General features: G+C 28.5%; 1 protein-coding gene and 1 long non-coding RNA gene across 4 annotated transcripts in view; one reads left to right on the top strand and one right to left on the bottom strand.

Annotated features, from left to right (window-relative positions):
- LOC133666514 (uncharacterized) overlaps positions 1 to 21,568 on the bottom strand; it is a 224,020-nt gene that overhangs the window by 40,331 nt on the left and 162,121 nt on the right. The window lies entirely within an intron of this gene.
- Positions 1 to 21,568, top strand: part of LOC108000938 (tyrosine-protein kinase transmembrane receptor Ror) — a 277,660-nt gene that overhangs the window by 234,311 nt on the left and 21,781 nt on the right. For all 3 annotated transcript variants that reach the window (XM_017061646.3, XM_062077769.1, XM_062077768.1), the window contains exons 3-4: positions 777 to 987; positions 1,213 to 1,372. In XM_017061646.3, coding sequence (XP_016917135.1) covers positions 777 to 987; positions 1,213 to 1,372 — 371 coding nt within the window. The remainder of the gene's footprint in view (positions 1 to 776; positions 988 to 1,212; positions 1,373 to 21,568) is intronic.

Below are 21,568 nucleotides of genomic sequence, written 5' to 3'. Positions count from 1 at the left end.
TTTATTTTTATTTATCGTTTATGTCATTATATCCCTTTTCAAACTCGAAAATGTCGTAAAGCATCGCGATTCGTTGCATTTTAATAAATGGTTTCGAACAACGGTATAATATGAAACGTATAACAGGTTTCGCAATAAATTCCCAGCCATTGCGGGAAATATTTTTCCACGAGAGCGGGTACACGAAGTAAAAATCCAAATACAAGGCATAATAATCGTTGAATTTTCATACGTCCATCCACTCCATGCATGTAATAATGCTAAACGGAACATGTAAACCGGAAGCCGATAAAAAATTTAACTCGCGTTCTTTGGTCAATTTCTCATGACAATATATCGTTCATACATTTCAATGAGAACATTCAGATACTCAAAAAACATTTACCAAAATCATCTTTTTTAATAATTTATTCTTCTCTTTGCATTTATATAAAATTTAAATTTATAATAGAATTAATAATGAAATATTGAAATGTATAAATGTTGGAAAATTATTTTAATTAAAAATAATCGTAATATCTACGTAATATATATTTACTTTTGAAAATAACAAATAAAGATTATTAATGAATTTGTAATTCTTTGATTATTATCCTTTTTACTAATATAATACTTTTTGATTCTATTATTCAATTTTGAATTAATGATTCAAAAAATAATAAAATGAAGCATTATAATTTTACACTGAAGAAAATACAAATAAATTAATGTATTTAAATATCTAATTAATAGGAGTTGATAAATATAGTTAAAATTATTTCCTTTTAATTTTTTAGGACTGAAATGGAGGCAGTGTCTGGGGCCAAAAGTGGCACCTTGAAATTTATACGGACTTTGACTAATATTTCGAAAGATGCTGGCGGTGTAGCGCATATGCGATGTGAGGTTGTTGGAGATCCTCCGCCAACTAAAATCAAATGGTTCAAGAACGAAGCACCTCTCGAAGAGAAACGGCCAAAAATTACAATTAAGAAGATACATGCACAGGTAACATCAATGATATATCTATCGAGATTTTTCTTTTTTATCGAATTTTTTTTACAAATTTTATTAAATTTTATCAAAGAGGAAGAATTATATTGAATATATTTTTATGATGAAATAAGAATATTTTTCTTTTTAAAAATTTTAAATTTTATGTTATATTTGCAACATTTGAAAGAATATTTGAAAAATCAAAAAGGAAAAGGAGAAAATGTTTTTATTTCTCAGGCGCATGAACATGCTGCGAAGAATATTGCTGGAAGTCGTTTAAAGATCATCAACTTAGATGTCTCTGACGTAGGTTTCTACACTTGTCGCGTTACAAATGGAAAAGATCAGATTCAGAGCGAAGGAACTCTTCGAGTCGATTCCTCCAAAAACAGACATGGTAAGTTGCATTTAAAAATTATTTATAAATTATAAAAGTTTGATATACTTCAAAAAAGTAAAAAGAAATTGTAATTAAAAAATTAAAATTAATAAGAATTAATAACAAAAGATAGAATAAAAATTAACTCAAAAAGAAAATAAATTTTAAAAGATAGTTTATTCAATAATAAAAAAATCTATAAATTAAAAAGTTAATGAATATAAAATCAATATAAATTGATTTGTTTTTTTCTAAAAACACTACTTTGTAAGTGGAATTATTTATAACTCTATGAAATAATTTGTACGCATCAAAATGTACGAATTGAGTTCACAAGTAAACGTGTCACGATTTCAAGTATCTACGATGACGAAGAAAAGCTTTTCGTGATCTCGAATGGAGACAAGCGAAATATAGGAAGCTTTAACAGGGGATCGTAAAACTGTCAATTCGACTCATCGAAATTCCCCTTTGACGTCTACTTGCCGAGAACGTGAGGGGAAATTGATTCCCCCAGGCAGAGTGATTCTTCTTAGAAAATGCCAAAATGTCAACTTCGACCATTTTTTTTGATGATAACGTTCTTTTCTACGAAATTTTGGAAATTTTTTTGAGAAAAAAAAATATTCCTGAAGTTTTTATTTTAACGTTAAATTCGTGGGAATAGAATTTTCATAAAGACAATTCACTAACTTCGCACGTATTATATCTCAGGACAAAAAGGTTTCACGATTCCATAAATATTATATAATTTCACGTTTATAAATTTTTGTGAACCTAAATTGTTCCTGGAAAATATAGTTGAAGAAAAGTTCATTGGTAATAAATAAATTGAACGATTTTATAATCTTTATGTACTTTAATATATATCTTATGTTATTATTAAGAAATTTTGAATTTTGAATTTATCAAATTTAATGATTTTTAAATAAAAAGAATACTATGCAAAATGTATTAACTGTATTCAGCATACGTGCATATTTGCAAAATTGTAGTACATCGTTGATTCCTTTATCATCGTTTCCTATATTATTACAATAAAAGTTATTTTATTATAAGTTATACTTTGAAATTATATAATATGCTACATTATATATTCTTAATCCTCATTATAAAACGTATCCAAACCTTAGAAAAAAGAAGAATGAAACCAGATAAAATATCAAATTAATTCAAATGAAAATAACTTGAACATATCTAATGGAGTAAAAATAAAAATAAAAAAGTTTTCACAAGTCGCAATCAAACCCCTTTCCGTTTCCATTATCTCTACCATGGCGTTCCTTCGTGTTAATAGCCTCTGTGTACGGTTTCCGTGTACAGTAGCAATTAGAACAAGCTTACCACGTTCTCCAATAGAAGTTCAGACGCGACACCGCCAACAAGTTCTAATCTGTTTCTACGGATGTGTCGCCAACGCTTGAAACATTGGAAGAACCAAGAGCTAGTGTTAAGAGCCCCTTTCCAATTCGATGTTGTTAGAGTTTCTTCTCACCCTTGTTTTCAAGCCTAAGCAGATGGCGAAATGTTCGCCGAATTTAATCTCTCGAAGAGAGAATTGAATCAAACGGAATGTACGATGTTGCTCAATACATGAAAATTTTGATAATGATTTTTAAGATAATTTGACTTTAAAACTATAAAAATATTGTTAATTTATTCTATACGATATCTCGATAGATTAGACAAGATTTAAATTAAAATTGAATCGCATTTAGATTAAATTTATATATTATAAAATATTTTGATCCACGTTTCAATGATTATTTTATTTTAACAATTACTATAAATAAAATATTCTAAATGGTATATTCTTCTAAACAGAAAAAAAAATATTCCTATAAATTTTGTTTTTAATTTTGAAAAACTCAAAGTGAAGAAATTACACCTCTCATCTCACCCAAATTTATAGCAAATCAAGTAAAAACCGAACCTAAAAATGTCATATCCCTTTTTGCAGACAAAAGAAAAACAAGATCCAAAAGAGAAGAAACCAAAAAAAAAATGTAACGAAGGAAAAAAATTGAAAAGGCGTATTAAGGCCAATGTCAGGACTAATTCAACCTCATCCTGTAGAGCTTGTCGTTTCTCATAAGTCGATATTCAGCCGGAAACTTCTCGAAACGGAATTTCTCGCGAGCAACTTTCCACCCCCTCGTAAAGCTGTCGTGCCCAGCAGCGATGAAACAAAACTGACAGCGTTCCTCTGACGAAATTACCGCTCGACACCCCTAACAAATTCTAATCTAATCGAGAGGAAGCCGATGCGCGGCAAGGAACTCTCTCCTCTTTTTTCCCTCAATGGACTCGATAGAACTCCCTCCCTCGCGACACGAAACTTTAATATTAGCACTCTGCAAGTCAAACTTCGACCACCATCGAGAGGAAGAATTCTCTTTCTATTCGTTTCGACACACCCTCGTTTTCGATCCTTTGAGAGATACGAAATCCCTGGTATCGATTTGTTTGAAGAGATTCTGAAAGATGGGTTGCTGGTAATTTTTGTTCTCTTTTTTGGAGGAAGGGAAAGGATAGAACGAGAAATTTAGAAAAAGAATGAAGAATACAGATACAATTGGTAGAGAATGGAAAGATTTAATATTGTTCCTACATTTTGCATTGTGTTTATATCAATAAAATATATATATAGCATATAATATATATAGCATTATAAACCGATTAACGAAATAATCTACAATGTGTTGTAATAATAATAATATAAATTATATGTGACATAATAATTATGAGATGTAATAACAATTATATTCACAATCAGATTCCAAATATATTTATTAATGTATAGAGTATATTTTGAAGAATGAACAATTTAAATAATATTTTTGAGTAAATTCGAATAAAAAAAAAATAATACAAATCGCTAATTTTCATCGCATCAATTACAAATTAATTCTATTTCGCAACTTTACGCATCCATTTAAAGAAAAACTATTAATATATGCAATACAATAAAGAAATTTTTTTTATAAAATTTCTACTAAACATCCTGTATAATGATTTAATCTAATTAAAATATTCATCGACAAGAGAGAAAGAAAAAAGCAATTTCATGATTAGCAAGCGAAAGGGAGTAATTCTTGTCGTTTCAAACTTAATCGTTCGATAGTCTGGATTGGAGATGAGCGTCGCTCATCACCCCCTGATGTTTAATTCGAAAGGGGCGAGAAGTCGAGTTAATTAACATGGTGCTCAATTATTCAGGGCAGGCCTAATAAGCCGTGTCGAAACTGTTTACTGGTGGTACACGATCGGAACGAGTTTGCGTTGCGCGCTGGCGTCATGGGCCTTTTATGGCAAGGTGTTGTTTTCGAGGGATGGTGTTGACCTGTTTAAGTGGCGTAGAAAGTAATGATTCGTAAAGTGAATACTGTTGCGATTCAAATTTAAATGGGAAAAAGTTGGACTTGTTGAAGAAACTAGGATATATTCGAAATTCGGCGAGTTTCTATCATGAAATGAGTTTGAAATGAGCATGGGTTGGATTTAATTTAGCGAAGTGTTGCTTGATGTATTGATTTGTGATAAATGATTCTTGGAACAAACAAAAAATTTTACTGAAATATGAAATTTGAAGGAAAAAAAGAAGATAAGTTTAACGAATGATTTTTAAAAATTTTTGAAGATTTATATTATGAATGATTTGAATATAATATATTTTGATAAAATAAACATGTAGAGAAAAAAAGGGAAGATATTAAAAAATTTGAAAATGTGTTTTCTCTTTTTAAAAATCGTTATAATTGCAAGATTAAGTTTTTTTTAAACGTTTTCTTCATCAACTTTTTTACACGGGAAATAATGGTAGAATATAAATGGGAAGGACAGAAAATTGGGAAAGGTAAATGGCTGCACTAAAAGGATGTCTGGTCCCACGCCTTTCTAATTCACTTATCCACGTTGCCATCGAGTTTTTAACGAAGAGGTTGAACACTTAGTTATCCTGGAACCTTATCAGCTAGGTATTCATGTTTACTTAATCTGTCGAGGTTGAGATCATTCCAAAGAATCCTCACATGTTTGTCGTGTCATCGTTATATAAAACATTTAAAATAGAGAATTTTTACGAGTGAAGAATATTATTTGCGACTTTGAACAAAATTATTTTAATAATAATTTAATATAAAATATAAAATAATAAAATTATTTTATTAAGATATCATGAGAACATTAATTCTATTATTTATCTATTGTCAAATTTATTAATCATTGAATTTTTCAAGATACTTATACAGACAAATTTTAAATATTAAATTAATATTAATTAATAATATTAAAATATAATAATATAATAATATTATATAATAATATTATATAATATATAATAATATTAATAATATAATAATATTAAATAAATATTAAATTCTTTATCTGAAAGTTTTTATAATCTGTTTTTGATATTCTCTATCAATGATTTAAATAATAATTTCTCCTAGTATAAAAATAAAATAATAACGATTGTATAAAGGAAAAAAAAGAAAAAAGAAAAAACAATTGATTCTGATATTTTAGACCAAAGTGAAAAACATTGTACAAAATAATAATCCCTTTATCTCATATCGAACAAAATTCCGATTATAAACGATTAAACAATTCAACCGATAAAACCAATAAAAAAAGAATTGCTTTATATCGCGAAAAAGCTTGCGAAACATTCTCAATTTCACAAAATTTCCGATTCCATTATTTCATTCCAAATTCGTCTGAAAAAGTGAATAATAAAAAAAAAAAGAAGAAAAAAAAAAGAAATAAAAACAGTAAATAAAACAAATAAGCATCGTTTATCGAATCGAATGGAAAAAATATTCTCCTCCATAATAATTGTATTCAATTTTATTATCCATGTTTCCTACATAATAAGAGAGAGAGAGAGAGAGAGAGAGAGAGAGAGAGACAGAGAGAGAGAGACAGAGAGAATTTTCCCGCTCTCATTGACCGTTCGTATCGTTGATAAATATTCAAGACAGCGTCCATAATTTTTCATATAATACCGAGTCATGTCACGATTATTTACAATCGATGCTTTTATTTGCACAAAGAGTGGTAAAATGGCCGTGAAATAAGCACGAATACAAACGAGAAGGGAGATGGAATGCAAAAGAGTGATGAGAGGATGATTTTATATAAAGGGGTGGATACCTTCACGACGATTTGAAAATGATATTCAACGAGTTTGAACGAATTTTACGGCTGATTCGATTAATTCACAATTATACTCGTCCCGGTTAATATCGATTCCATCGTCCGGATATTCTCGCTTCGCTGCGCCCTTATTTCGCCCATGTTCTAGCCGAATTTTAATTAATCCAGGAATTATTAATCCGACCAGGGCTACCTGGCAATTTTGATCCATCTATTTTTGCGAGAATAATTGAAAAAGTTGGAAGGATCGTTTTTTTTCACATGGAGACAGTCGTCGATCTTTTCCTCCTTTGAGACGTAAGGAAGATGATTGATTAATCGATAAGTTACATAGATTGTTTCAGTATCTTTGATTTCTTCAAGAATTTCAATGTTTCAGTATTTTTTTTTAAACAAATCGTGTCTTTAGTGTAAAGAAGAAAAGGATGAAGATGAGATATATGAAATGAAATGCGAATAAATTGTATTAATATTTTGAATTCTGTTTTATTTTTAAGTTGTGGAATATAGAATTATGATATATAAATATGTTAGGAATATAGGATATTTGTATTATAATTATTATTCAATCATCTCTATTCTTAAGATATAATAAATATAAAAACATCATACAATAATAATTATTATATAATAATATTTATATATATAATAATATTATTAATATATATATTATATAATAATTATATATAATAATTAATATATATTTATTATAAATATCTTTTTTAAAGCATTTGAATTTGATTTTAAATGAATATAACTCAAGTATTGTTTCGCTAATTTTTTTTATTATAAAGAAATAAATTATTTGTTATAACGAATTATATTTCATAAAATTCAAGATATCAATTGAAAATGAAATATAATTACATAAATGAAAGGAATTATTAATAATGATCAATTGATAGAAATAATATTAACCTTGCTTCTCAAAATATATTGAATTTGTCGAGCTATTAATTATTTTTATTAAACTTAAGTATCAAACTCTCATATTAAGATATAATTCAACTTCTGCAACAAACTAATAATTAATATCTAAGAAAAAATAATTTCAAATATGCAAAAAGATAATATTAAAAACACACACATACGAATATAAATAGTAATCAATTTTCCTCGAAAAATTATTTTCTCCCGTAATTTCGTTAAAAGATAATAAAGATATAAAATGTACTACAACCAAAACATCTGATTTCTACTTTAAAAATATTTAATTCGTCCACGAGCTATTCATTAATGCATTATATTAATTGTAACACGTTGTGCAATGAAATTTTCCGCCTTCATCCCCGCAGCAATAAGATTTCTGAATACAAGGTTGGAAAACCGATATATACGTGGAATAATGGAAAAAGTTTACTTGTCACCCGAAGACAGTCGCGTCCGATAAATGTGCATTAACAACACATGTAGCATACGCGTGTGTGCATGTTTGAATGCACGTTTCTGCTCGCGTTGTACTCCTTGCTCAAAGGCTGTTCGATTTACGGACAAGCCGATGAACACAAAGCCGAAAGCGGGTGGGACAGAGAGGGACGGAGAGAAATTTTAATGGAGAGAAATTCAAACAGAGAGGGGCTTGCTGCGCGGAATTTTAAATAGCGCAAGAGGATCGATAGAAAGAAGACGGAAATTCGAATAGGAATTCGTATCGAAGATCTCGCGACTCTAGAGCAATCTTAGCTGAATCGTAGAGAATTGTTTGGGCAATAACAGATTTAAGAAAAATTTTGAAAACGATAGAAAATTTTATGATATATAGAGTTTTTTATATGTTAATAAAAACATTTGAAAGTTTAAAGATAATTTTATTAATTTGAATGAGTTGAAAAATATTTAGAATCTAAGTATAGAGAACAGATTTTGTGATTCGAGAATAATTTTAGAAACGTTGTTGATATTCTGAAAAGTTTTCAAAAGATCTTTTAAAGAAATACGTAATAAATTAAAATTTTACAATATGTAATAAGATTTTGAAACATACAATAAACATAAAAATTTGATAAAAATTCATCAACAAAAAAATTTACAGAAGCTTAAGATTTCTTGTCTATCGATAAAAATAGAATAAAGAGATTCAAGAAGATTAATTATGAAAATAAAAAAAAAAAATTTATGAAAAAGAAGTTCAAACAATGAAACTTATAAAAATGAAAAAAAAGAAAAAAAAAATACACAGAACAAAATAATTATTTAAATGATAAAAATATTTTAGAAGAAAAAATTTAAAAGACAATATTATCTATTATCTATAAATCTTGATTATTCAAAAGATATATAAAATAAGATTTTTGCCAGTTTTATAAATTTAATTTAAAACTGAAATGATGAAAAAACTAAAGAGAAGAGAAAAAAGAATTAAGGGAAAGAAAAGGGAAAGAGAAGAGAAAAAGGAATTAAAGGAAAATTTTTTAAATGAGATATTATAAAAAATTCAGAGAATGAAGAGATATTTTGAGAAGAATACCACTGACAAAAAGAATTTCGTAAAGAAAGGGCCATTCTTATCAATAAAAGAGTAGAATTTAAGAGGATGCAAAATTTTCACAAAAGAAGAGTAGAAGAATAAAAGAAACAAAAAAAAAAAGGATTTGTTTTATTCCTGAAATATTATAATGTATATTAAACTTTGGATATTTTATATCTTTTTATATATCATATGAATTCTTAAATTTTAAGTTCTGCATAAATATATAAATATTCGCACTTTATTCCAAAATAACATTTATGAACATATTTTTATTTCTTTTTCAACAAATATTCTTTTCAAATTATTTTTTTTCTATTCTCGAATTTTTCATAACTATAAATCTACCGCAAATTTAAAAATTTTAAAAATTTAGAAACCAGTGTATAAAACCTTATCATCTAATAAACTCAATTTCCATTTTCCCTTTGAGAAAAAAAAATATTGCGATTTCATTTGATAAAATTTTCATATGCAAACACAGGACTAATACAGAATTTAAAAAAAATTTAAAACCGCTACATACATTATTATATATATTATTTTATATATTTATATTATTTTTACATTATATACATTACAAGCACAAATATCATCATTAAACGAATTTAGTTTTCGTAGCACATTTTTTATAAAAAAAAAAAGTGGACGAAACGCCATTGTTAAACATAGACCATTAAAAAACAAAAAAAAAACCTTCTACATACATCTTCATCATTTGATAAACATCGTTTCCGCCATACCTCCTCTCGAAAGCGATAAAACACGTGCTCCACCCCTTACACGAAACAAAAACAACTCGGCAACGCGTTGCTTCGCAAATTACTTCATCGACTATCTAATCACACGATCAAGCGCAGCCCTACGTATTTTTCCATTCCCTCTTATCCATCCAACGCGTGGGTTTCATTAAAATCCACGCGATTCCCTGGTTAAATGAAATAAAAAGAAAAAAAAATAATTTCGCACCTATAACACGTATGCTATGCGAACGTGTGTACAGATACAATGAAGGAAGAAACAAAGATTCACGGATCGAGAAACAAGAGAGACTAGAAACATCGGGAGAAACTCTCTGTTAAAGGCAGACAAGGAGAAGGGGGAAGGAGTTTCAAACTACACAGCCGTGTAATCATATACAGATAAGGAATGTACGTATTCACGGGTAGAGGGCAAGATTCTATCGTTGCAGCAGCTGCAACGTGTAAGAGGATGTTCCACGGACCTTGGTGAAAAGCCTCCACACCCGATTCCGACGTGATTTCGTAGGGTTATTTAGTATGCTAGACAGAGGAAGAGAAGAGGGTTTCTGGTAAGTTTCGGTTCGTGATATCGAATCGTGCACGACGATACAATGAGCCGGGTAATATACCTCGAGATAGCTGCATCTCGATAATGTAATTCTAGGGAATTTTGAGGCATAACGTGTAATAAAAGATTTTTGGATAAAAAATGCAAGATATTGTAATTTTTCACGGAAAAGATCAATAATTGAGTTGATTTATGTACAGATTTTATTATACAGATTTTTCAAAAAAAATTATGAAACGTCATTTCGAGAAATCAATGATTGCTTATTTACACTATCTTTGCAATTATAGATAATTTTCTGGAATTCTAATTTTATTGTGAAATGGAAGATTTTTAGAAATTATGAAATATTGAAAGTTTGGAAATTAGAATGAAGGATCTATGAATCTCTCTATGTAGTTGTGAAAGTAGAGGCTAGAACTTATTTAAAATTAGATTATTAGATAAAAATTTATAAAATATTGAAATGTTTAACAAAGAAAATTTATATATCTAATATTTCAATTGTCAATTGTAATAATATTAATTAATATATATATTCAAAATTTCATGTTAAAAAAACTTCTAAAATACTTATTAATATTTCTCCCATATAACTTTATATCGAACAAATCTTTTTCGATTCAAAAATATATATATATAAAAATACAAATAAATCTAAAAAGGTAATTTCATTAATTTATCTTAAAATATTAGAAATATTAAAAATCTTATTCAAAAAATGATTTTATTTTAAAAGAACATTATCTCCAAACGATTAAATAAATCAAAACAACACAATCTCCACGATACAAGCACAATCACGGATGCGGCTCGGAGATTTCCAAAGGAGAACAAGAGCGCCTTAAACCATCGTTCCTCCAATTAATCAAGCACTAGATCGTAATAAACCGATTCGTGGGTGGCCCGCGGCGATCGCAAAGCAGTTTCGTTTCGAAGCGTCGAAGCGAGGATGCAGTTATCAGCGGCGACTCAGGGAAATTGTGTAATTTACAAGGCATCCTATTCGTGGAATGCAACAATGCTCGTTGCGAAATACATTTCCCCGATGCTAGGCTTAACGCCTATCTACGAAATATCGGCTACGTTGCAACCAGGTACGATTTACAGTCAGCCACGATTAAGTGCCTCGAAACTCTCTGTTACGCTTCGAAACGGAAACTTCGATCTGCCAAGTTGGTGCGGTTGCAACTTGCTGCTCGAACTGGTCGGGTACGTTTATCAAAAGATATTCTACCAATAGGAGGATTATTGACGGACCAGAAGACAAAAGAATTAAGAGGAATTTAGATGTTCATGAGACAAATCGATCTTTGTTAACGAGTTTTTTAGGAAACTCGAATTTGTCATAGATTGTAGAAATTTTGGAATGAAATTTATAATATCCAAATTATGGTTATATCCTAGATATTTTATCCTTGAACAAATAATTGAATGGTGACTATTTCAAAATATCTTATTGCCGTTCGTTCTTTTTTTTATTCATTAAATTAAAATAAAATAAAAAAAATTAAGTCTATTATTTAGTGAAAATTAAAAAACACAGTCGTAAAATTATAAAAAATCAATGATATTATTATCAATGATATAATTTATAAAGAAAATATATATCAATGATATAATTTATAAAGAAAATTTGTAAAAAAAATATAAAAATTCAAAAAATAATCTATTGATTTATTTCCTATTACTTATTATTTTTCAATCGTGACCTCCGAAATATACATTAGCGGCGACTTAATGAAAAGAGAAAAAAAAAATCAAAATAAGAATGGCATGTTAGTTGATCGAGAAGAAACGCAAGTTTTAAATGCGAGACATGAGGCAAGAATCGAGCTTATCTTGAATCGCGGATTCAGTCACGTCTGCCTCAAAGATGCTTTTGCGCCTTCGGCATAACTTTAACTTTAGACGAAAGTTGGCCGGCTCATGAGCCTCTAACTCCAGAAGCTTCAATTTCATCGTGGACGTGCTTAACGAGAGGTATCTCGATTTAATGATACGCCAGACGAGCCGTCTGTAATTATACGCCTCGAAATTTTGTTAAGTAATTTATCGGCAAACTTTCAGAGAATCATCTTATCCTTAGCTCATTTCAATATTTGTTACATTTATTTGTTTTACTTGGAATTATATTTCTTTTTATGTTTCGAAAAGAAATTATTTTCATTGATAGCGGTTAATTATCAATATTGTAATCTTCCTTTTCGTGACATAAATGAATTATTAATGAACCAAATAAATCACTTTATATTTTTTATTATTCCTATATAAATATTAAATGTAATTAAATAAATTTGAATCATCATATCGTTAAATCAAAAATGAAATTTTATATAAAAAATGTGAAGAGTAACTACAAATTTTATTATTAAAATTTGCTCAGAATATAATGGAAATCATATACCATTGAAGTCATTTTATTTTATTTTTATTTTATTCCAATATTTCAATCGAGAATTCAAAATGTTCATAGCGCTAACACAAAAATTATCAATGAGCGCGTGATTCGATAACCTATATTTCTTCTTGAAAATGCATACGATTTCCAGGAATCTCATCTATCATTTATTCGAAGTTTGGAATAGGTTAGTGAGACGAGATGTGAGCGAGAAATCCGAGTAATGAATAAAAACGAAATGGTAAACTATTAAAAATTATTTTCTTTACTCGACGATATCTCAGAAATCATATCGGGATAAATGAAAAAGTTTTAAAAGACAAGATGCGTTTCTTATGATCTTTCGTTCATGATCGGAAGTTACTATCTTCGAACTTATAACGATTTAAAATTTAAATTATGTGTTCTTTTTTGAAAAAAATATTGTTTATAACGATCTATTAATGATATATGAAACATTCTAATTTAATCCTATTTTTCATCCTATTCGAAATAAATTGGATCTTTATTTAATTGATCCGGTTTGAATTTAATTATGATAATTAATTAAAATTTTATGAATTCTATGAAAAGATACGTTCAAATCATTTTCTTATTTTCTATAATTTATGAAATTTATTATCTATGTATCTTTTAAATTCAATATTTATTTTCATAGTGGTCTCCATTTTTTGTTGCATTCTTACATTCTTTCATAAAGAAAGTTCATTCTCGCTCATATGAATATTTTTATCAATTTTTATTCATCAATAATTAAAAAACAAAGTCAATAATATGCAAATTTTTAATTCTTGATTCTCCTCTTATTTTAATTTGATTTAATTTCTTCAATTTTTGGATAACTTTTAATCGAATATCTCGTAAAAAAAATAATTTCTTTTCGAGAGTTGAAAAAGATATCGGTAACGTAAAATGAATCGAATTTCCATACTACTACACTCTCTTACTCTTGTTAATCCATTTACCATCTTCACACAACACATTCGCGCATAATGATCAATGACTAACTCTTGAATCAAACCGTAACTGTACAGCAATATAGAACCACAGTGTTGACCCGCAGGTGTCTGTAGGCATCTGTTCCATGTACGTTTAATGCACACGAAATACACAACACGCCCCCAGGCTGGAGGGGTTGCAAGGATAATTTCGGATAACCGCACTGGTAAAACCTGAGCAGTGAAGGGTGTATCCATGGACACGGGACGAGCGGGTTTCGAACGAATATTCCGAATGTAACTTAAATCTTAATAATATTCCGCCTTATCTTAATTAGCCTCCACGCGATGCGATGCGTGTTTTAATAGCGGGCACCCACCACTGCTTATCTACCGATCAAAATTTATAACCGGTATTACGCTACTTGGCGCGTTTAATACCCTTCCCGATACCCTCCTTTTCCAAGGACTTGCATGAACGCGATAAATCGCCTAACTTTTCTCCCTTTTAACGATCGTATTGATCGTTAATTAACGCTTGGAAACAAACTATCACGAAGTGCTGAACTGTACTTGAGATTATAAGTATTAATGGAGATATCGTGTGCTTAAATCATAAACTCACGGAGCAACTGGAACGTATATTTTCGTTCAACAAGATATTTAATACATTCAGTGTTTAATATTTAAAATGAAATAAAAGTTTGCAAATGAAATAAAAGTTGTTTAAATGTTAAAGTTTGAAAATTTTTAAACGCTCTTCTCTAAAACGTAGACATGTAGATTATCACATAGATATAGCTAATATCGTTATAAATAATTGCGAAATTAAAGTTGATTGAATTTAGAATATATTTTCTCTCAAAAACACAAAAAAACTCGCTTTTCTCTGAAAAAGCTCAAAGCAAAAACTTTCTCGTCGGTGTTTCGCGTTACCCAAATACCATTTTTCTGCAAATCCACCTACGTATAAAAACATGGTATAAAACACTATCACGAACTCCATCATAGGAAAAAATTATCGTACAATTTTCAACTTCTATTGCAATATTTGACTAACGTCCACTTCTGTCTATCCTAATGAAAGAGAAAAAATTTCGAAATTTTTTCGAACGAATGAATTAACTGAATTTTAGGCGAGATTCAACAGCTTTGATTTCTTGACACGCCATCACATCGGGTATATATATTCCGTTCGACGGAAGTGAAATGTAAATATCATATCGAAATTTACTACCATTCCATGAGGCAGAGGAGGTGGATGCTGGTGCAAAGTTCTTAAAACGAGAACTGTTTACAATTCAATTCGAAAAGGCTTTTTCGAACGGGCGGCCAGCGTGACTAGCCGCACAATATCGGTTAACAAACCGTTGGAAACTGTCAGGGACTTGTTCCTAACTTCCACGTAACTTCACTTTAGAAACTTGCCACCGACGCGCGGCTTCGATTTAAAGACGACCGCAAGAACTCTTTCTCCATCGGATCGGTTCGACTCGTGAAAGCACTCGATTTTAACCGCACGTTCTATATCTCTCTGTCATTCACAATGAGCATGAAATTACATTTCAGATATCTATCTACACGTTCAAATGCTTGAGATACCGCAACGATCTTGAAACATGTCGTAATTAGCGCCTTGATAATCAACAAATTTATATTGGACGATCGATAAAAACTCACGATATTGCCTCATGAGTAATACACGAAAAAAATTATAGCTATTTATTAGAAAAATTAAGTTAATGTTAAATTAGTTGTATACGATCTCTATTTTTTATGATAATTAATTGTTATCAAGATAAAGAGTGATTTAATATAAGAAAAATTTTACTATAAAATAAATAGTTTACTTGATTTTGATTATGGAAGAATCGATGAAAAAATTGTTATAAATTAGAAATATTTCTTGATTAATTTTAACTATTATGAATGAAAATCGAAATTGTTTTCGATTAAATATTATTATATTTATTATTTAGAAAATTCGTGGCCTTTCTGATTAATACTACAAGATGTTTATTTTACAATTTATCATAATAATTTAATTAAAAAAAAATTGTCAATTGAAATTTATTTATTAAATTTATTAAATTGAATAACCAACGATAATAATAATAAAAAAATATTTCAAAAATTCTTTTTCTTTATAATGAATTTAAAATTACCATCAATCTTTTAAATGAAACTTTATAATTTTATTCTTTCCGTATTTTTCTTTGTTTTACACGGAACATTAAAATGATTTTATTTCTACATGAGCTCTAAATTAATTATGATATTATTTAGATAAACTTACATAGAATATAACATTTCAAATTTAATTAATGCAAATGAACAATAATCAAATGTGGCAAACTAAGGCGATCAGTCGCTTTTTGATATCGTTTGATGGTATCACATATGATCTATAATTTCGAGTTTCTTTTTATAAATTGTGTTGATAACACGTTAATGCCCTATCTTCGATCCACCGTAATCTTATATCGGGAATCATCACTAACGATTGATCATTTATCCTATAACATGCAGTACATATTTCAAAGATGTTATTTTTGTATAGGGTAGATGTAATCGAAAATAATGAGCATGAAATGGAAAACTGCATGTTTTATTTAGAGATAAGGAGGAGGTAGAGTATGAGAATTTTTTTTTTTTTGAGATTTCAAAAGTTATTTTAATTTCTTATTTTTGTTATAAACATAAATATTATAATTTGAAAAATTTTTATAAATAAAATTTATCACCAAAATAATAGGTATAAATATATCTAACTTTCCACAAAAATCTATTTATTTGTAAAAAAAGAGGGAAGAAATTTTTTATACCATTTATTCGAAAAAAGAAGAAAGATACGAATCTCGATAATAAAATAAAGCCTTTGCCATCTGAATATCTCGTTCAAAGCAACTCGAACAAAAATCTCTCCATGTTTTACATTAACACTACATTTGCTGTCTACGTATGCTTCCATATTAAGCGAGATACTTATAAAAATAAAATAAGTCCATTGGTTCAGATTCATTTCCACGATTTTGATTCGATTTTTTCCACGATTCTGTGAACAACTAATATAATTACTAATATAATTATGAGTGTCTCTATCGGTCTATTGATTAAAAAATCATGTACACACAAGTGCGCGCGCAATATCAACACAAAGATAAACATATAACAGATTCTTTATTTTTCATGTCATCTCGTACAATTCTCATCTACTTACACTAGATTTATGGAACCCGTCAATTTGACGGATTTTCGATTTTATGCTTAAAAATTTTGAATATGCAAATATTATTCTAATATTATATATTGATTTTTAATGATATAATATAGTAAATATAGCAAATATAGCAAATATATATTTCTATTCGTTTTTTCTAGAACATTTATATTTTATTATTTCTAGATGTTGTATATCTATTTTTACGAAAATTTGTCAATTTAACAGGTTAATTTATATAATAATAAATCAGTTATTGCAAAATAACAAAAATGAAATAACAATAAATAAGAAAAATAATACCAAATAAATGACGATTGTTTAGCAATTAATATATAATCAAACAAATTGTTTATAATTGTAATATAATAACAAATAATCCTTTCAACGGTGAATTTTGTAGAAAAAAAAAGTAATTTTTGTAGGTGAATTTGTCTTATTATTTTATAATAACAAATAGATTTACGTGAGAGATAATTTCAACAATGTGTTTTGTACAAAAAAAAATTTATTTTCATAAGATTTGAATTTTTCAAAATATTTTCAAAACCTATCCAAAAAAAAATATATTTTTTTACATTTATATTATTATAGGCAAATCTTCAAAAAACATGGAATTGATAGGAAAAATTTGATAATATAAACGAAATTGAAGATTCTGACGACAGTGGCGAATGAAAATTATCACAATACATATCATAAAAGAAAAGCTTATATATACATAAAGAAAGCTTAGAAGAAGAAAAGAAGAAAAATTATTTCAAATATTGAAAGCAAAAATGAAACAAAAGATGTTGATTAATGAAAATATTGTGAAAACAGGATCCCATAGATGGCTCCTTCATGTATTTTATAATTGTTTTTAGATTAAGCAGCCATCAATGCCTGGATTATTATACAAGGGGAACAAAATTGGAATAAATTGAAATAAACAAAATTCGAAAGAATTTTCTCTTTCAATTAACTGAAGAATTGGGCAGTGACCATCATGACGAACAAAATACTAGCTTCAATTTAATGTTTGGAGAAACTATATTTGCATTAAATTTAACAAGTATATGCGGAAAGTATACATCCAAGATAGAGTTTAGATATAAAAAATGTATTGAAAACAATAGTAAATAAAAATCTATAAATTTTAAATAAATAATTTACAAAAAATTACATTTTAATATACCCGTCGAAAAGACAGATTTCAGTAAAAAAAGATATATAGTCAACGTCTGTAAATCTAGTGTTAATCATCAATTTGTTCCTTATGAATACACATTCATCTTTCCTTTCAATGTATCCTCATTAATAAATATATTAGGATATCTATTAATATTGTACGTATTTACAAACGCATTGTCAAAAACATGAAAATTCTGTTTTTAATTTTAATTTCTATTTTATTTTACGAGTAGATTAAATTGGTTATATATCGAACAATTTTTTTTTTTTTTTTTTTTAGAAAAACAATACTTTGAGATTATATAAAATATATGTATATGGATTAATAGTTCAATATTTGAATTCAAATTTTTGTTTTATTTATTTTTATCAAGTTTTGATAATTTAATGGACATACGCTTGAAAAAATTGAATGGTCTATATTACGGATTAAAATACGGAATAAAATTTCACGTCGGATGTTTGAAAATATAAATTTCAAATTCATTATTACCTGGAAATATAATAATAATCTCTAGTGAAAATTAAACGCATGGAAAGTTGCGAAAAAGAGGACGTATATTATACTAGGGAATCGAAAACAAGAGTACAGAATAAATTCCAACGTGAATTAATTAAAAATCCGATCTCCATTGTAATATAAAACAGACGGAATAATATAAAATTTTTGATGAAATAAAATTCTTCCGATTTGGCGAAGCAAGAGAAAATTTTATGAGATATTCAACAACGGCTCTATAAAATTTAATATGAATTCAACAAGTACGGATTTCATTTCGTTCATTATTTCATATTCTAAATTCTAAATAACACAAAGCTTTTAATGAACATGATATTTCGTAGCTTTATAATTCGCGATTGAATAAATTCGGACAAAAGTCGAGCAAATATTTAAAATTTATTGAAATAAAAAAAAAAAAATAAGATTTCTACAAACTATAAAAAAAAGGAATTCCATAAAAGGAATAACGAACAAAATATTAAATTATTTTGTAACGAACGAATAATACTTCACTTTATAAAAAAATATGAAGCTAAAAACAACAACGAGAAAAAAAAAATAAAACAACCCAATATTGTAAAAAAAAAAAAAAGATAAATACATTCCCATCACTGGTGAAAAAACCGACAAATCGAACTTCATTTGCACAAACTGGAGAAATATCGAAACGAAAGAAATTAAATGTTGGAAATTTAAAAAATAAATATTAAATTTGACTACAGTTTTTTGTCAAATTGCACAATATACTATCCCTCCTCTCGTGTCATTTTTCATCCGCGAAAATCGCAAGCGATCGATTCCGATTTTATTTTCAACAAATTTACATACTCCATTCTGTACAAGCGTACCAAATGTACGTAATTTTTTGCGTGCGCAAAGCAGAAACGCGAGCTACATAATCGTCCATAAACAGCGTATTTCACATAGCTCGAAGCTATTATTCACTTCTCCGTCACTACTTGTCGGAAAGCCTGGCTTAAAGGACTTAACAATTCGCGTAATCTCACATGAATCTTCATCGTCTACTATCTGACCAAGTTTTCTGTAAAGCCTCAAACCCATGAAACCAACATTCGTCGCGAAATTGATGCTCCAGTTTTCGTTCGCGTGCCACTTGGACATTTTGATTTCTTATATTCTCTCGTTGATGCATATCATGTACGACGCGCTTTCGGTGAAATATTTTAAATCTATATTTTGCATCTATATATATATATATAACAGTAATATGTATGTATGGACAATAACTAAAGATACAAAATTAGCGTTAACTATGATTTCTAATAATAAAAATAATCCTTAAAAATTAAAAGAATTCAAAATGAATCTACACAATATAACAAGATTGAAGTTTCGTTTGGAATTGAAATTTAGCAGAACTCTATGTGTTCGAATTTAAATTGCTATTCATATACCAATAATAACTCGAAACCAATTATTCATCGATTAAAAAAAAAAAAAAAGAGCAAAAACAAACGAAAAATTCCAAAATGGATATAAATTTCGAATGAAATATCTTCCAATTAAAAAAAAAAAGAAAAAAAGAAAAAGGAGAAAAACACGCTATTAGAAAAGAATGAAAACATGTAATTGAAACAAAACTCGATCAGCAAACTAGTTTCTAATTACAATCGCGATGTAGAGATCCATGGAGTTGGATAAGCTAACGAACGAAACGAAGAAACAACGTTCGTGATCGGATACGAGCAAAACGAAAAGAAGTGAATAGAGGAGGAAGAGGATCGTGGGTTGAAGAGACCGTGGCCAAGCGTCGTCGTATTTTCACGTAACGGTTCGTTAAAAGGGCCGAGATAATTCCAATGGTGGACCAAGATTTTACCGCTTCGTGGTGCGTGAAATAGATACGAAGAGAGCGAGCGAGCGGGAAATCGTAAGCAGATCTAAACAATAAGAAGGTATATTAGTCTTACTTGGCCAAACAGATATAAATGTACATCGTGACTTCATGTATCGTGTTCAACTCTACACATATCTCGTGCAATAGAATTCCCTAGACGCATTTGAACAAATTATAAAACGTAAACTTTGATGTCGCTATTTTGAGAAGCTGAATATAATTAATTAAAGTTAGCTGACCATCCAGTTTGTGTTTATTATTTTCTCCTCTTTCCCTTTTTATAAAAGAATTATTTTTTTTTCTTTTTAACTGACTAATTTCACGAATTAATTCTTGCGAATTTGCTCTTATTGCTCTTATTCGAATTATTGAGATAAAAATTAAGATTTCTTAATAAGATTTGGATGTCGATGAATGCGAAAATAAAAAGGCATAATTATACGGAAATATATGTCATTAATGATATGTAATGATATGTAATATGATATAATGAAATGTAATAAAATTTTTAGATTATCTAACTACAATAGACGAAATCTAACTCGAATTAAAAATTTAATAAACAAATCGCCTCAGATTTCAACACAGAGTTTTATTTAGATGATTCTGATGAATCAGTTCGGGGAATGAAGAACACGTTTTAATTGTTCGAAAAAGTGGAAACGTTGTTTGAGAGGGTGGAACGAGTTTCATATCATCCGAGAGAAAGACGTACCATAGTCGATTAATAGCGCAATTAAAGGGCAACATTCGGTAAAGGCACGAATCGTTATTGACGAGGGCTTCCCAGGCAAAATTCCATTTCGTTTCAATAATTCGCACGTGCACGCGGCGGTGACACGAGTGTTAATAAAACGAGAGTTAAAGTGCAACTCCGTCCATTGTAAATACGCACCCTGCGACACGTTTTATGCCGTAATAGCATTATAGTTCATTTCGTACTTTGATAACGAATACGCATAAATAACCAGAAATATTGGCCGTACTTGTCACAAAATATGATAATAAATGCAAGCTAGATGGTGAAAACGAATTGTCATTGTGCAAAATTATATAATTATACTGATGAAATATGCCAATTATATAAGAAGATTAGGTTATATGTATACGATAAAACAAATCTTTCTTAATTTTAATTACAAATCCTAAAAAAATTCCATTCTCAAATGAGGACAATATTTAATATA

This window comes from Apis cerana, linkage group LG8, assembly GCF_029169275.1.
Source record: "Apis cerana isolate GH-2021 linkage group LG8, AcerK_1.0, whole genome shotgun sequence".
NCBI classification, from domain to species: domain Eukaryota; kingdom Metazoa; phylum Arthropoda; class Insecta; order Hymenoptera; family Apidae; genus Apis; species Apis cerana.
The sequence above is the reverse complement of the archived record's forward strand: the minus strand, read 5'-3'. Positions and strand labels throughout refer to the sequence as shown.